At 45.0% G+C, this 14,158-nt stretch overlaps 1 protein-coding gene across 1 annotated transcript; it reads left to right on the forward strand.

Moving 5' to 3' along the window:
- Window positions 1-2,685: 2,685 nt before the first annotated feature.
- Window positions 2,686-9,912, forward strand: LOC117997800 (zinc finger protein 551-like). The gene is made up of 3 exons (XM_034986213.1): window positions 2,686-3,193; window positions 5,610-5,733; window positions 7,451-9,912. Exons 1-3 carry the CDS (start codon window positions 3,161-3,163, stop codon window positions 9,118-9,120), a joined length of 1,827 nt encoding a protein of 608 aa, XP_034842104.1. The 5' UTR covers window positions 2,686-3,160; the 3' UTR covers window positions 9,121-9,912.
- The last annotated feature ends 4,246 nt before the right edge of the window (window positions 9,913-14,158 follow it).

The raw sequence follows: 14,158 nt of genomic DNA on the forward strand, positions 1-14,158 counted from the left end.
CTATCATAGAATCTCTCTTTCTCATATGGAGACTTCAGCTGTGAGATAATGTTCTTGAGCTTACCATTTTCACTTTGTAAGCAATAATGTGAATTCGAATCCCTCCCAGACCAAACTCCTTGTAGTCACCATCACTGCCTTAATACTCATTGCAGCACCCACTTGGTTCCAGGCATGTGCTGCAGGTGCCATTTCATCGTAATCGACCCTAGGTAATGGATTCATTATGCTGTCTATGCATACCATGGGTCATAAGCATCCCATTTCCTACTGGCTAGGTGTTCAGCACTTCATTCAAGCCCAAGGGCTTGGTCAAGTCAATTCCCAAATCCCATCCGTAGGGGTTTATCTACTAGGACTACTGCCAGAACTAATCCATTATTAGTTAGGAATCAATCAGGAGAAAGAACCTCCACATTAAATTGAATTGGGAAAATTTAATAAAAGGAGTATTAACTAAGACATTGGAGTATTGAAGAATTTCTAGTAAAAGTAAAGATGACCCTAAAAACATTGGAATAACTCAAAAGATGCTTATTAAAAATTGTAACACGGGGGGGCACCTGGGTGGCTCAGTCATTAAGCGTCTGCCTTTGGCTCAGGTCATGATCCACAGGAAGCCTGCTCCCTCTCCCACTCCCCCTGCTTGTGTTCCCTCTCTCACTGTGTCTCTCTCTGTCAAATAAATAAATAAAATCTTTTAAAAATAAAAATAAATAAATAAATAAAAATAAAAAATAAAAATTGTAACACAGGGGCGCCTGAGTGGCTCAGTCGTTAAGCGTCTGCCTTTGGTTCAGGTCATGATCCGCAGGAAGCCTGCTTCTCCCTCTCCCACTCCCCCTGCTTGTGTTCCCTCTCTTGCTGTGTCTCTCTCTGTCAAATAAATAAATAAAATCTTTAAAAAAAATTGTAACACAGAATGGTAGAAACAAATTTGTGAACATCTAACTGAAGGACCATATATAAAAGAAATCATAGGGCATCTGCCTGGCTCAGATGGTTAAGCATCTGCCTTCCGCTCAGGTCATGATCTCAGGTCCTGGAATTGAGCCCCACGTCGGACTCCCAGCTCAGCGGGAGTCTGCTTCTCTCTCTCCGTCTGCCTCTCCCCCTGCTTGTGCTCTCTCTCAAATGAATAAATAAAAAATCTTTTTAAAAAATCATAGAAATCAATGAGAAAAAGACAAAAAATAAAATAGACAACATATTTGAGCAAAATCTTCATTAAAGAACATTTTTAATGGTCATTAGGCCTAGAAAAGTTATAGAACACTAGTCATTATGAAATTATAAGTTAAAACTACAATGAGAAAGACTACAAATCCACTAGGATGAAATTGATTAAAAAGAATCACAATGCCAAGATTGGACTCAGCTTGGGGATGCCGGGGTGGCTCAGTCAGTTAAGCGTCTGCCTTGGGCTCAGGTCATGATCTCAGGGTCTTGGGATTGAGTCCCACATGGGGCTCTCTGCTCAGTGGGGAGCCTTCTTCTCCCTCTGCCTCCTTCTCCCCCTGCTCTCTCTCTGACAAATAAATAAATAAATAAATCTTTAAAAAAAAAAAAAAAGATTGGACTCAGCTTAACTCTCTCTCTCTCTCTCTCTTTTTTTTTTTTAGTAAACTCTAGGTCCAACATGGGGCTCAAACTCACAAACCAAAATCAAGAGCCACATGCTTTACTGAGTCATCCAGGCGCTCCAGCTTAACTGTTTCTTCTCAGACTTAAGTGTGTCCTGATAAAAATCTGATGTCTTACCTTTTTCACCCTCCCCTGATATTTCCCCAGAGCTATTTCTACCACTATCTTTGAGTAATTACATAATCATTATTAATAGCTCTCTGAAATTTGCATTTCACAATTTTTTTTTCAGCTATATCATCAATTCCTCAGGCACAACAGTCCCAGCAATCACTTGAAGAAACAATAATCCCTCAGCAAGGAGATGAGACAGTGGTGTTTAGATGACTCTTTTGTACATGCACTCTGCCTCAGAACGCTGTAGCCACTATCACAAAACAAAACAGAATTTAATAGGTTGTTCTCCGTTTGAGATAGATGTCAGATTTCTAAAGGATTTGAATATATCTTAAGATATGAAGAAATATCAAATGAATAAATAGTGTTGCTTTGTGATTTGGACATGATCACTGAATATACAGGCAGGAAAGAGGTTCTCTTTGGGAACCAGATGCAGAGATAACTCCTTGTCCTCTTACTTCAGGGCGGTCTGAACATCACTGTTTCTTCCAAGTCATGGCCCTGACCAAAGATTCAGAGTTACAAAATCGACTAACGCTTCTGACTACATGCATTTGAAGAGCAAGAAAGTGTTTATCACATTCTAGCTAAGAGTGGATGCATTTTGAGTCTGAAAGAGACTGTGTCTGGGGTGCCTGGGTGGCTCAGTCGTTAAGTGTCTGCCTTCGGCTCAGGTCATGATCCCAGGGTCCTGGGATCGAGCCCCGCATCGGGCTCCCTGCTCAGCGGGAGCCTGCTTCTCCCTCTCCCACTCCCCCTGGTTGTGTTCCCTCTCTCGCTGTGTCCCTCTCTTTAAGTAAATAAATAACATCTTAAAAAAAAAAAATTAAAGAGACTGTGTCCGTTTAAATTTGTAGCATTTGAGAATAACTGAAATACTTTTGGCTTAAGGGACAATTTTGAGCTTCATGGAGTCTGAAATGTCTCTAACAAGGATCAGTTGCAGACAACACTCTCCAGAAGGGGTAAACAGCTTCCTTTCCCTGAAGGCTAGATGACTCTTATTTCTCAGACTCGTGGCACCACGAAACCTTTATTCGCTGAGGTCAAGGACTAGGACACTCTGACCACCTGTGCGGCTGAGGAAACTACATTACCCAGATGGCAATGTGCCTAACGGTGGCGGAGTTGACCAATGAAAGCCCAGGACAGGAGCATTTCCACGCGGACGCGCCAGGTCGGGGCGGGACTTCCGGCGTCCTCCTCGTGGCGGTCATTTTGGCTTTTCTGGAGTCTTCACTCTGAGGTTTCGGAGCCCCGGGTCGGCGGCAGAAGCGTTCTCCCCGCTACAAAGGGACGGTCCTAGGGCTTGGAGGCGGCGCACCCCGGGGTGGCCCGCAGCAGGCTGAGCTCAAGATCTCCCTGCCCCACAGCCCTGCTCCGCCCACCGAGTCCTATGGCGGCGGCCGCGCCCAGGGACCCGGCTCAGGTAAGCGCTCGTCCGCCGGGCCCTCCCCCGACCCACATCCTAAAGTCCCGAGCGCGGGGCGCCGGCTCCGTCCCTGCGCCCAGGCCCCGGTGTCCGGCACAGGGAGGCGCCGGCGGGCGGGGGCCGCGGGCGGGAGCGGGCCCCGGGGTGGGGCAGCTTCGTGCAAAGACTTGAGGTGCGACTGCGCCGGGAGCACTGGGGAAACCCAGGGTCTTGTGTCTGCAGGCACCAGAGAGTGTGAGGCGAAGTTGTGCCTCAGGAGTTTTACCTTCATTCTCAGAACGGTGGAAGCCAGGGAGACTTGGGAACAGGGAGGGACAGTGTCTGAAATCGGGTTCTCACAAGTTTCCTGAAGCTGCTCACAGGATGAGCGGACGGGAAGAGGGGTGATAATAGGCACGGAAGGCTGAGTTCTGTAAAGATCACCTAACTAGCGGGAGTGCACTGAGGACTGAAGCCCAGACGTAATGCGTTCCTCTGTAGGTCACCAGATCCTGGGCTGGGCTGGGTACTTAGCCCATGAGATGTGGAAGGTGGTCCCAAGCATAGGTAACAGGACGTGCAAAGGCTTGAGGGCTCAGGGGCCTGCAGGTGTCCTTTCTTTTTCGTGGGAACTGGGAGGACTGGGGCAGGAGTCAGGTCTGGACACCCTGGTGATGGCTGTTATGGGAGGTTTGGAGGAGTAAAGGCAGGTGATCTGACCGAGGTCTTACCAGGCTCTCTGGGGCTGCAGCATGGAGAAGAGTAAAAGTGTGAAGTTGGTGGTAGGAAGAGAAGAGAGGAGGCTACTGTAATAGTCTGGGTGAGTGTGATGGTAGCCGGAGCAGGGTGGTGGCCATGGAGAAGTGGCTGGACTCCGCATTAGTGTTTTAGGTGTGGCTTCCAGGGTTTTCTAATTTTGAGGTGGAGAGAGGTGGGAGTCAGGGGTGACTTGAAGGTTTGGCTTTAGCAGTTGGAAGGATGGAAGCTCCCATCAGTTGAGATGGGGAAGTTCATAGAGTAATTTTCATTGGAGATACCAGAAGATTTCTTTTTGGTCCATTAAGGGTAGGAGATATTTCAGAGAACAGTTTGTGGGCCTCTGGAACTCTGAGGAGGAGTTCGGGATGTAGACTTCTCCAAAAGGTAGTGGAGAGTGTGTGGACGAGGGAGGAGCTGTGGATCACTTAATATGGGGAATCCTGGTCAGGATAATGGTAATAGTAGCCCAGGAAGAAGAGGATGGATCTGAGGACTAGGTTTCCTGCTTGGCTCCCTGGTTGTGGGATGTGGGTGTCCCGACACAGATCAGGGAGAGAAGTGATCATAGAGAAGGTAGGGGAGAATGTGTGGTTTGGTATGTGGCCAGGGGCTCCAGGGGACTAGTGGACATGAGATGGATGTGGGGGGGCATAGGAGTAATTCAAACAAGATGACGCTGAGGTGGAAGCTGGTGCTTATTCTCTGTTCTACAGACTCACCAGGATTTCATTGTATTCCATGGTGGGGCCTAAGTGTTCAGGTTAGGCTGGTGGATTAGCTTAGGGGCACAAGTGGTCATTTATGAGACTAATTGGGGGTAGGGTATAAGGACATACGGGGCCACTGGAGCTGAGTGTTGAATGAGGGTTAGATGGAGAGAGGACAGCTGTGACTGGAGAGGGGACGTCAAATGCATGTGGCACACAGGTGGAGGAGAGCCATGTGTATCTGAAATCTGGTATTTCAGAATATAAATTTTCTTGGTAGTGAGGTTCAAGCAAGGAACAGGGAGGGAGGTCTTCATAGTAGCACCAAAGGCTGCCTCTTTCAGTGGAAACCATCAGTCTGGAGTAGTATTTGATCCTGTTTGAACTGCCAGGCATTTTCTGGGCCATGTATGCCGAATAACATGTAGAAAAGCCACGGAGATGACTGTGGTGTAGCGTGGGAGGGGGCTGTAGCTGTGGGAGTGCAGTTGTGAGAAGTGTGGCAGAAAGAGTGAGTGTGAAAGCATGACCACAGGACACTAGAATTGGGGTCATAAGGCTGAAGGATAAGGCCACATTTTTTGCATCTTGGAGGGATGATCTGGGGACTTTGGTGGTATTGCCTGATAAGACCAGAGTCAGATCATGCACGCCCTCCCTAGAGCTAGCTTCTCTCCCTAACCTGTGTTTGTGACACCGACTACGCTGATAAGAGGCATCGTGACTACCAGGCCAGGTCCACCGTTCAGATAGCCTCTATCTGCCCATCTGCTTGTTACTGTTGTGGGAAGACACAGTATCAGTAGGAACGTGAGGAGAGAGTGGCTCCAAGGACACCCAGGCCTGGTATCTCCTCTGAGGTGTGGAGTAGACTGAGCTGAGGATGGATGTGGGGGGTGGGGGTTCTAATGAAAGTGGACTCCTAGGAGAGATGTTGATCATAGAATGAACTGTCCTCATTATGACAGGGTATGGATTTTGAGGACGTGGCCATTGACTTCTCCCAGGAGGAATGGGGGCTCCTTGATGAAACTCAGAGACTCCTGTACTGCGATGTGATGCTGGAGAACTTTGCACTTGTAGCATCGCTGGGTAAGATTGTCACATTGCTCCTTGTGTCCTGAGGTGACGTCCTGCCTTTCCTTTCTTCCCCAGAGTTGGCTCTTTCTTTCCCACAGCTGGACCACGGGCTCTCCTAATTTCCACCACTTTCTTGTTATGTGTGCTGTGGGTGCTCGTGCTGAGCTGTGTATAGTGCCCTGAGCAATGGACTGCCCAAGCATCCCTGACACCTGTTAGCTCAAAAAGTACACGGGAGCGGGCGCCTGGGTGGCTCAGTTGTTAAGCAACTGCCTTCGGCTCAGGTCATGATCCCAGGGTCCTGGGATCGAGTCCCACATTGGGCTCCCTGCTCCGCAGGAAGCCTGCTTCTCCCTCTCCCACTCCCCCCGCTTGTGTTCCCTCTCTCGCTGTCTCTCTCTCTGTCAAATAAATAAATAAAATCTTTAAAAAAAAAAAAAAGTACACGGGAGGGTCTGGGAGTCAGGAGTCTTGAAGTTAACTTAATGGATCCCACCTTGCCTTCTCCCTGGCAGGGTGACTGTGTCCAGATCCCTGGCTTCTAGTTTTGCCCCCTTCCTCTAGCTGACAGTTCTTTGCGACTGCCTGTGCCAGGTCATGGTCATTATTCATATGGACCATGGGCTGTTCTTGTAAGACCCTCCCTCGATTGTATTTTACATTTTCTTTCCGGAATATTACTGCATGACAAGTTGCACAGGGCCGGCGGTGGCTGCTCACTGTGCGTCTTTCATTAAAACTCACGTCATGCAGGTTCTGAGGGGTTACCCAGTGGAGAGTGCAGGGAAAACACTGGTTTTACAGGGTGGACATGGCAAGATGGTCTCAGAGGAGGTCTGGCCCTTGTGAGTGGCAGCTGGGGGAGGGCATGACGTCAGGGCCTTGTTCAGATCATCCAGGAACTTGCCATGGGTTCGGTAGTGTTTTGGTACAGGTACCACCAGCCATGTATTGTTTCTACCTTTTCTTCTGCATACTTAACAGTTGGCTGACTTGTCATTTCATCCGAGACTGCTGGCTCTTTCCACTTTTGTGGCCTTCCCGGGCCACCAGTTCCTCTGCACTGCTCCCTTTACGATATCCTCCAACATTGACCTGCACATGGTGTCATGAGGGGTGCACATATCCTTACACAGTCCTTAAACCAGCTACTCAGGTCCAGTTGAATTTTATTGGGACAGGCCACAACCAGCCTCCCACACAGCATGCCCATGTTGCCAGCACATAAGGTCCTACTGAAGGAGGAGTGAGGAGGCAGGGACCTCTCCTCCATGTGGTGCACCCTATGCTTGTGTATTGTCTGTTGAGGTCTCTCCTATTCTGGTCTCTCCAGAGGCCCAATACCACCAAGCAGCCCCTACCTCAACCTGCCCCCAGCTGCCTTGTTCTCATAACAATCACATGGATGCAACTTGTTGTGTCAGACACACATTTGAAATGGGGCTTCCCCCTCCCACCAAAGTCAATATGCATTTCTTCAGCATTTCTGCTTTCAGGTTTTAGGCATGGGATGGAAGATGAGGAGGCCCCTTCTGAGCAAACTATGTCTGTAGGAGAGTCCCAGGTCAGGGCTTTTCAGGCAGGTCTGTCCACACAGAAGATCCACCCCTGTGAGATGTGTATCCCAGCCTTGAAAGATATTTTGCACCATGCTGAGCACCAACAATATACCCTTGGTAGAAACCATACTTGGGTGCCACATGTGTGAGATGCTTCTCTTTCCATGCAGACCTTCACCAGCAACAGAGGCATGGCAGTTGGGAGAAACCCTGGAAAAGAGATGTGGACAGGGCCTCGTATGTGACAAGCTGCAACTTCTGTGTGTCAGGGCAGCCTTTCACATGTAGGAAGGTTGGAGAGGACTTCCCAGCGACCTCGGGACATCTTCAGCTCCAGACCAATCCCAACAGTGAGGAGCCACACCGTGGCAACCAGAGTGGAGAGGCCTTTCACAGTGGAAAAAGTCAGTACAACGGGGGTGAATGTGAAAAAGCTGCCAGCCACAACCATGGACTTGATCAACATCAGAGTGTTTGCTCTGGAGAAGGGCTTTATGAGTGTGGCAAAGGTGGGAAAGCCTTCAGCTCGAACTACAGCCTTATGCAGCACCAACAAATTCACATTGGACAAAGGCCATATGAGTGTGGTGAATGTGGGAAATTCTTGAGCCAAATCTCTGGCCTTATTAAAGACTGGAGAATTCACAGTGATAAAGAGCCTTATGGATGCAGAAATTGTGGACAATTTCTTACCCATAACTTCAGTTTCATAGAACACTGGAGAATTCACACTAGAGAAAGAACTTACGAATGCAGTGAATGTGGAAAAGTCTTTATCCACAGATCTAAACTCATTCACCATCAGAGACTACACACTAGAGGAATGCATTATGGGTGTGGTGAATGTGGGAAGTCTTTCAGCTACAAATCCAACCTCATCGAACACCATAGAGTTCACACTAGAGAAAGGCCTTATGAGTGTAGTGAATGTGGGAAATCCTTTAGACAAAGCTCTAGCCTTTTCCGACACCGGAGAGTTCACACTGGAGAAAGGCCATATAATTGCAGCGAATGTGGGAAATCCTTTAGACAAATCTTTAACCTCATTCGACATGGGAGAGTTCACACTGGAGAAGTGCCTTACAAGTGTAGTGATTGTGGGAAATCTTTTAGCTGCAAATCTGAACTCATTCAGCACCAGAGAATTCACAGTGGAGAAAGGCCTTATGAGTGCAGTGAATGTGGGAAGTCCTTTAGACAGTTCTCTAACCTCATTCGACACCGGAGTGTTCATACTGGAGAAAGGCCTTATGAGTGCAGTGTTTGTGGGAAATCCTTTAGCCGTAAATTTATCCTTATTCAACATGAGAGAGTTCACACTGGAGAAAGACCTTATGAATGCAGTGAATGTGGAAAATCCTTTACCCGAAAATCTGACCTCATTCAACATCAGAGGATTCATACTGGCACAAGACCTTATGAGTGCAGCGAATGTGAGAAATCTTTTAGGCAGCGCTCTGGTCTTATTCAACACCGGAGAGTTCATTCTGGAGAAAAGCCATATGAGTGTGGGGAGTGTGGGAAATCCTTTAGCCAAAGTGCTAGCCTTATTCAACACCAGAGAGTTCACACTGGAGAAAGGCCTTATGAATGCAGTGAATGTGGGAAGACCTTTAGCCAAAGTTCTAGCCTCATTCAACACCAGAGAGGTCACACTGGTGAAAGGCCTTATGAGTGCAGTGAATGTGGGAAGCCCTTTACCCACAAATCTGACCTCATTCAACACCAGAGAGTTCACACTGGGGAAAGACCTTATGAATGCAGTGAATGTGGGAAATCTTTTAGCCGCAAATCTAACCTCCTTAGACACAGGAGAGTACACACTGGAGAAAACCCTTAAATGTGAGAAATGTTAGAATTCTGTGTATTATTGATGAGTAGCATTCTATTTTGTCGATAATGACTTTATCCACGCATCTGTTCTGGACATACAGGTTATTTCCAGGTTTGGGGTATTTACAAATAAAGCTGCTATGAATATTTACATTCACTTCTTTATGTGGATATATGTTTTATTTCTCTTGTTGTAATAACTGAAACAGTGGAGGTGAATGTTTCACATTTTAAGAAATGGGAAACTGTGATCTATAATGGTTATTCTCTCTTGCCTTCCCACCATTAGCACATGAAAAGTCAAGTTCCGTGACATCCTTGAAATAAGTGTGTAGTGGTAAGTCACTTTGGTTTTAATTCCATTTCCCAAAGTGTTCATGATGTTGAGCATTTGTCATTTATTTGCTCTGTGTTTATCTTCCGTGATAAAATGTATGCCCATAATCTTTGCCTATTTTCTTTTTATGTACTTAAGTATTATATGGAACAATTGTTTTTGAGTACTAGAAGATTTTCAAATTTTTGTCCTCCCAATTGAAAGCCCACATGCACCAGACTTATGCGTTTAATCTGCATTAACATATTCTTTGCTATCTTAATAACACATTAAATCAAGCCTAGATTTTAGTTTTTGGCAATCCCTGTTATTCTCATGGTAAATGTCAAATTGCCAAGGTGATGTCACTGAACATGGAGTTGGTAAGATATTCCAGTAGCACCTCATTAAATTCTATTCCCAAAGTACTGATACAGTAGCCACAGATAACTTTAATGGGTAATAAAACCATAAAATGACCAGTAAGTGGCAAGTTTTAAGTATTTGTGGGTGTTTTTGTTTTGTTTTTGTTCTTGTACTTGTTTTGTTTTTTAAAGATTTATTTGAGAGAGAATGTGCACAAGTGGGGGGGGGGAGGGCAGAGGGAGAGCGAGGGGGGAAGCAGACTCCCTGCTAAGTACAGAGCCCAACAGGCTCGATCCCACGGTCCTGAGATCACAACCTGAACGGAAACCAAGAATTGGATGCTTAACTAACTGAGCCATCCAGGCGCCCCTAAATATTTGTTTTGTAAAAAGTGTGTGATTTAAATATGCTTGACTTAGGGGCTCCTGGGTGGCTCAGTCGTTAAGCATCTGCCTTCAGCTCAGGTCATGATCCCAGGTCCTGGGATCAAGCCCTGCATTGGGCTCCCTGCTCAGCAGGAAGCCTGCTTCTGCCTCTCCCACTCCCCCTGCTTGTGTTCCCTCTCTCGCTGGTCTCTCTCTGTCAAATAAATAAATAATAAATAAATATGCTTGACTTAAACTGCACATATTTTAAATATACATTTTGATGTTTTCATACATGCTTGCATCCCTGAAGCTAAGTTCCTCCTGCCCTTTCATCTTTTTCAACATATATAATTTTATTATATGATGCCACCCAGGCGTCTCAGTCGGTTAAGCGTCTGCCTTCGGCTCAGGTCATGATCCCAGGGTCCTGGGATCGAGTCCCGCATCGGGTTCCCTGCTCCGCGGGGAGCCTGCTTCTCCCTCTGCCTCTGTCTCTCTCTTTGTCTCTCATGAATAAATAAAAAAATAAATAAAATCTTTAAAAAAAAAAAAAATTATATAAGGAGATATTCTAGCTTTTGTAATGGCTATTTACATATATATCTGTGAATAAGACTGTTAAGAAGTCCCACTAACCCTATCACAGTCTTCCATCATTATAATTTTCATGGTTGGTCTTGAATCCCCATGCATACTACTGGGTGTCAGTGCATAACCTCTTAATAATTTCCAAAATGTCTGGGGCGCCTGGGTGGCTCAGTCATTAAGCGTCTGCCTTCAGCTCAGGTCATGATCCCAGGGTCCTGGGATCAAGCCCCGCATCGGGCTCCCTGCTCCGCGGGAAGCCTGCTTCTCTCTCTCCTACTCCCCCTGCTTGTGTTCCCTCTCCCTGTCAAATAAATAAATAAAATCTTTAAAAAAAAAAAAAAGAATTTCCAAAATGTCAGGACTCTAATAACTCTGATAACTTGAATGCACAAAAAATATTTTTAAATATAAATGTTAGTGCTAAATTTTATTCATGGAATTAGCTGTTGAAGGCAGATTGAATGCAATCATGATACCAGTTGTATGGCTTTTATTACATGAGTCTTTTGAGTATTCACCTTACCTCTTTTGTTCACTGAAGAATTAGTTAAGGTGTTAATATTTTTATATAGTTTAATATTTCTTCTGTAAATTGAAATCCTGAGTTGCCCTTGAATAATGCAGATGTCTATTTACAGTACTAACATGTATCAACTATACCTCCTGATACTTAACACAGACTTCTCTACCTTCCATTTGTCAAATAAAACATTAATGTTTCAAAGTTACTTCTTCAGAAGTTTACAAATCCCAATTTATCTGCATTTTAAAATTTTTTAACTTTTTTTAAAGATTTTATTTATTTACTTGACAAAAGAAACACAGCAGGGAGAGTGGGAGAGGGAGAAGCAGGCTTCCCACTGGGCAGGGAGCCCGATGCGGGACTCGATCCTGGAACTCCAGGATCATGACAGGAGCTGAAGGCAGTTGCTTAACCAACTGAGCTACCCAGGCACCCAATATGTTCACCTTTTAAAAATCTTTCCTGCATGCCTAGTAGCTTTAGCACAATTTTTTTAAAAAGCTAAAGTCTGTAAGCCTTTGGGTACACAGTCTGTAAGCCTACATCTATACAAATTATTACAAAATTTAAATTACTATAAATGCTGGAAGGGCAACTAGGTGAATATGATCAAGTACAAGAAGAACTAGTCTGAGGGTGACGAAAACATTTCTTGAGAATATATTTTTTTTATGTCTGGAATGATTATTGTGCAGTAATTTACTAAGTCTAGTATTGGGAAGAACATTACAAAGAGAAAGTTCCTGAGAAGGGTGGTGCTTATTTAATGATCTAGAAGTAAGGCGATGATTCAGAATCACAGCTTAAGAATTTTTTCTTGTGGGGCACCTGGGTGGCTCAGATGGTTAAGCGTCTGCCTTCGGCTCAGGTCATGATCCCAGGGTCCTGGGATCGAGTCCCGCGTCGGGCTCTCTGCTCCTTGGGAGCCTGCTTCTCCCTCTGCCTCTCTCTCTCATGAATAAATAAATAAAATCTTTAAAAAAAAAAAAGAATTTTTTCTTGTAAAACAACTGTGAGCCTGATTCTTCTCTTTGGCAGTATAAAGAGCTCATCCCTTGTAAAGCATTAGAAAATTAGTAGTTACCTTTCTTTTATGCTATGTTAAGGTGCTCCTTTTTTATGTTATACTATCAATAAGCAGACTTGTAGTAAGTTTTATTTTTCATTTCATCTTAAGCCTTAAATTTTCATTAACTTTCAAATCCTTTTCAGATTAGGTCTTTATACTTATTCCAATAATGTTTTTGCATCTCTTGGTTCAATCAAAGATGGAGAGATTGATTCCTCTTTTTGTGTGCAGAGGAGAAAAATGAATGATTTAACAAATTTTTCTTTTTTTTTTTTAAGTCTGTTTATTTGAGAGAGAGAGTGAGCACAAGCAGGGAGAGCAGCAGGCAGAGAGGGAGAAGCAGGCTCTCTGCTGAGCGGGAGCCCAGTGCGGGGCTTGATCCCAGGACCCCAAGATCATGACCTGAGCCAAAGGCAGACGCTTAACTGACTGAGCCACCCAGGTGCCCCAGATTTTTCTTTTCCAATGTGGGATTTGAGAAGTCTTTTGACAATTCCACAGATTTTAACAAAACCAAGTTGAGTGTCCATTTTCCAGATATGTGTCTCCTGCACAAAGGTATGTACTCAAGTGACACTTAAGAATTTTAGCCAGCTCAGAATTCTGCAAATGGAAGGAAAGCTAAGGAAAGGACGTCTACAAATAGGATAAAGAGAGACAGAGTTGGGGTGCCTGGGTGGCTCAGTCATTAAGCGTCTGCCTTCAGCTCAGGTCATGATCCAAGGTCCTGGGATCGAACCCTGCATCGGGCTCCCTGCTCCGCGGGAAGCCTGCTTCTCCCTTTCCCACTCCCCCTGCTTGTGTTCCCTCTCTTGCTGTGTCTCTCTCTGTCAAATAAATAAAATCTTAAAAAAAAAAAGAGTTGAAAAGGAAGTACCGGGGAGGAAGTTTTAAGCTTATCATAAAGTACCTAATGCCAGAGTTCCTACGTGGACCCTGCAAATACTGTTTATACACAGGAAAAAAAGAAAAGAAAATTCTCGTTAACCAGTGGCCCTCTTTCTATACTTGTTACAAACAGGCTTCCTAATGCAAATTAGACTCTTAAGTTGCCTACCTGAAAGATTATTTAGGTAGAGTATTTTCTTAGGTAGATGTCAGCTATACTCTGTGTTTTCAGTTATGTGAAATAAAGGTTAGAAATAGGCTTAGGGCGCCTGGGTGGCTCAGTCGTTACACGTCTGCCTTCGGTTCAGGTCATGATCCCAGGGTCCTGGGATCAAGTCCCGCATCGGGCTCCCTGCTAGGCAGGGAGCCTGCTTTTCCCTCTGCCTCTGCCTCTCTCTCTCTCTCTGACTCTCATGAATAAATAAATAAAACATTAAAAAAAAAAAAGAAGAGGCTTAATTCTCCCTGTTGATAAAGGGGAGAGACTCCCCCTCCCTTTTGTCACAACATTTACTATAGAGAATCTATAAGCACCTCCTGATCCCTTTGAAGACTACATAGGCCTTTGGCCCCTAGGGCTCCGTTACTCCTGCGTTCATGACCTATATTGTTTAATTCCAAAAAGTACTGTCATGCAAGTAAGTTTCTTTTTCCTCTGGATAAGGTCAATAAACTAACACACATAGTCACCCCAATTACAAACATAAAGTTAGGATAAACTCTGTGTGACAAATGATGCTTTCAGGTGACCTTACTAGAGAACAGGTTCTATTTATCTTCTAAATATGTATATAATGGGTTCTATCTGCTTTCTGTATAATAGGGTGAGATTTTTTTCCTGCAAGTCTTTGTAATTTCTTAGCTAGCTGATTTCTGATGCACATCACAGTCTGGCTTAATACTTACTCAATAATGTGGTATAAAAAG

The sequence above is a fragment of the Mirounga leonina genome, unplaced genomic scaffold (assembly GCF_011800145.1).
Source record: "Mirounga leonina isolate KUSES-001 unplaced genomic scaffold, KU_Mleo_1.0 Mir_376, whole genome shotgun sequence".
NCBI lineage: Eukaryota > Metazoa > Chordata > Mammalia > Carnivora > Phocidae > Mirounga > Mirounga leonina.

Excerpts from the sequence above, each read along its gene's own strand:
- LOC117997800 (XM_034986213.1), top strand. The coding sequence starts at position 3,161 with ATGGCGGCGGCCGCGCCCAGGGACCCGGCTCAG. Across the intron at positions 3,194-5,609 it reads CGCCCAGGGACCCGGCTCAG|GGTATGGATTTTGAGGACGT; the intron begins GTAAGCGCTCGT and ends TCATTATGACAG. Across the intron at positions 5,734-7,450 it reads TGCACTTGTAGCATCGCTGG|ACCTTCACCAGCAACAGAGG; the intron begins GTAAGATTGTCA and ends CTTTCCATGCAG.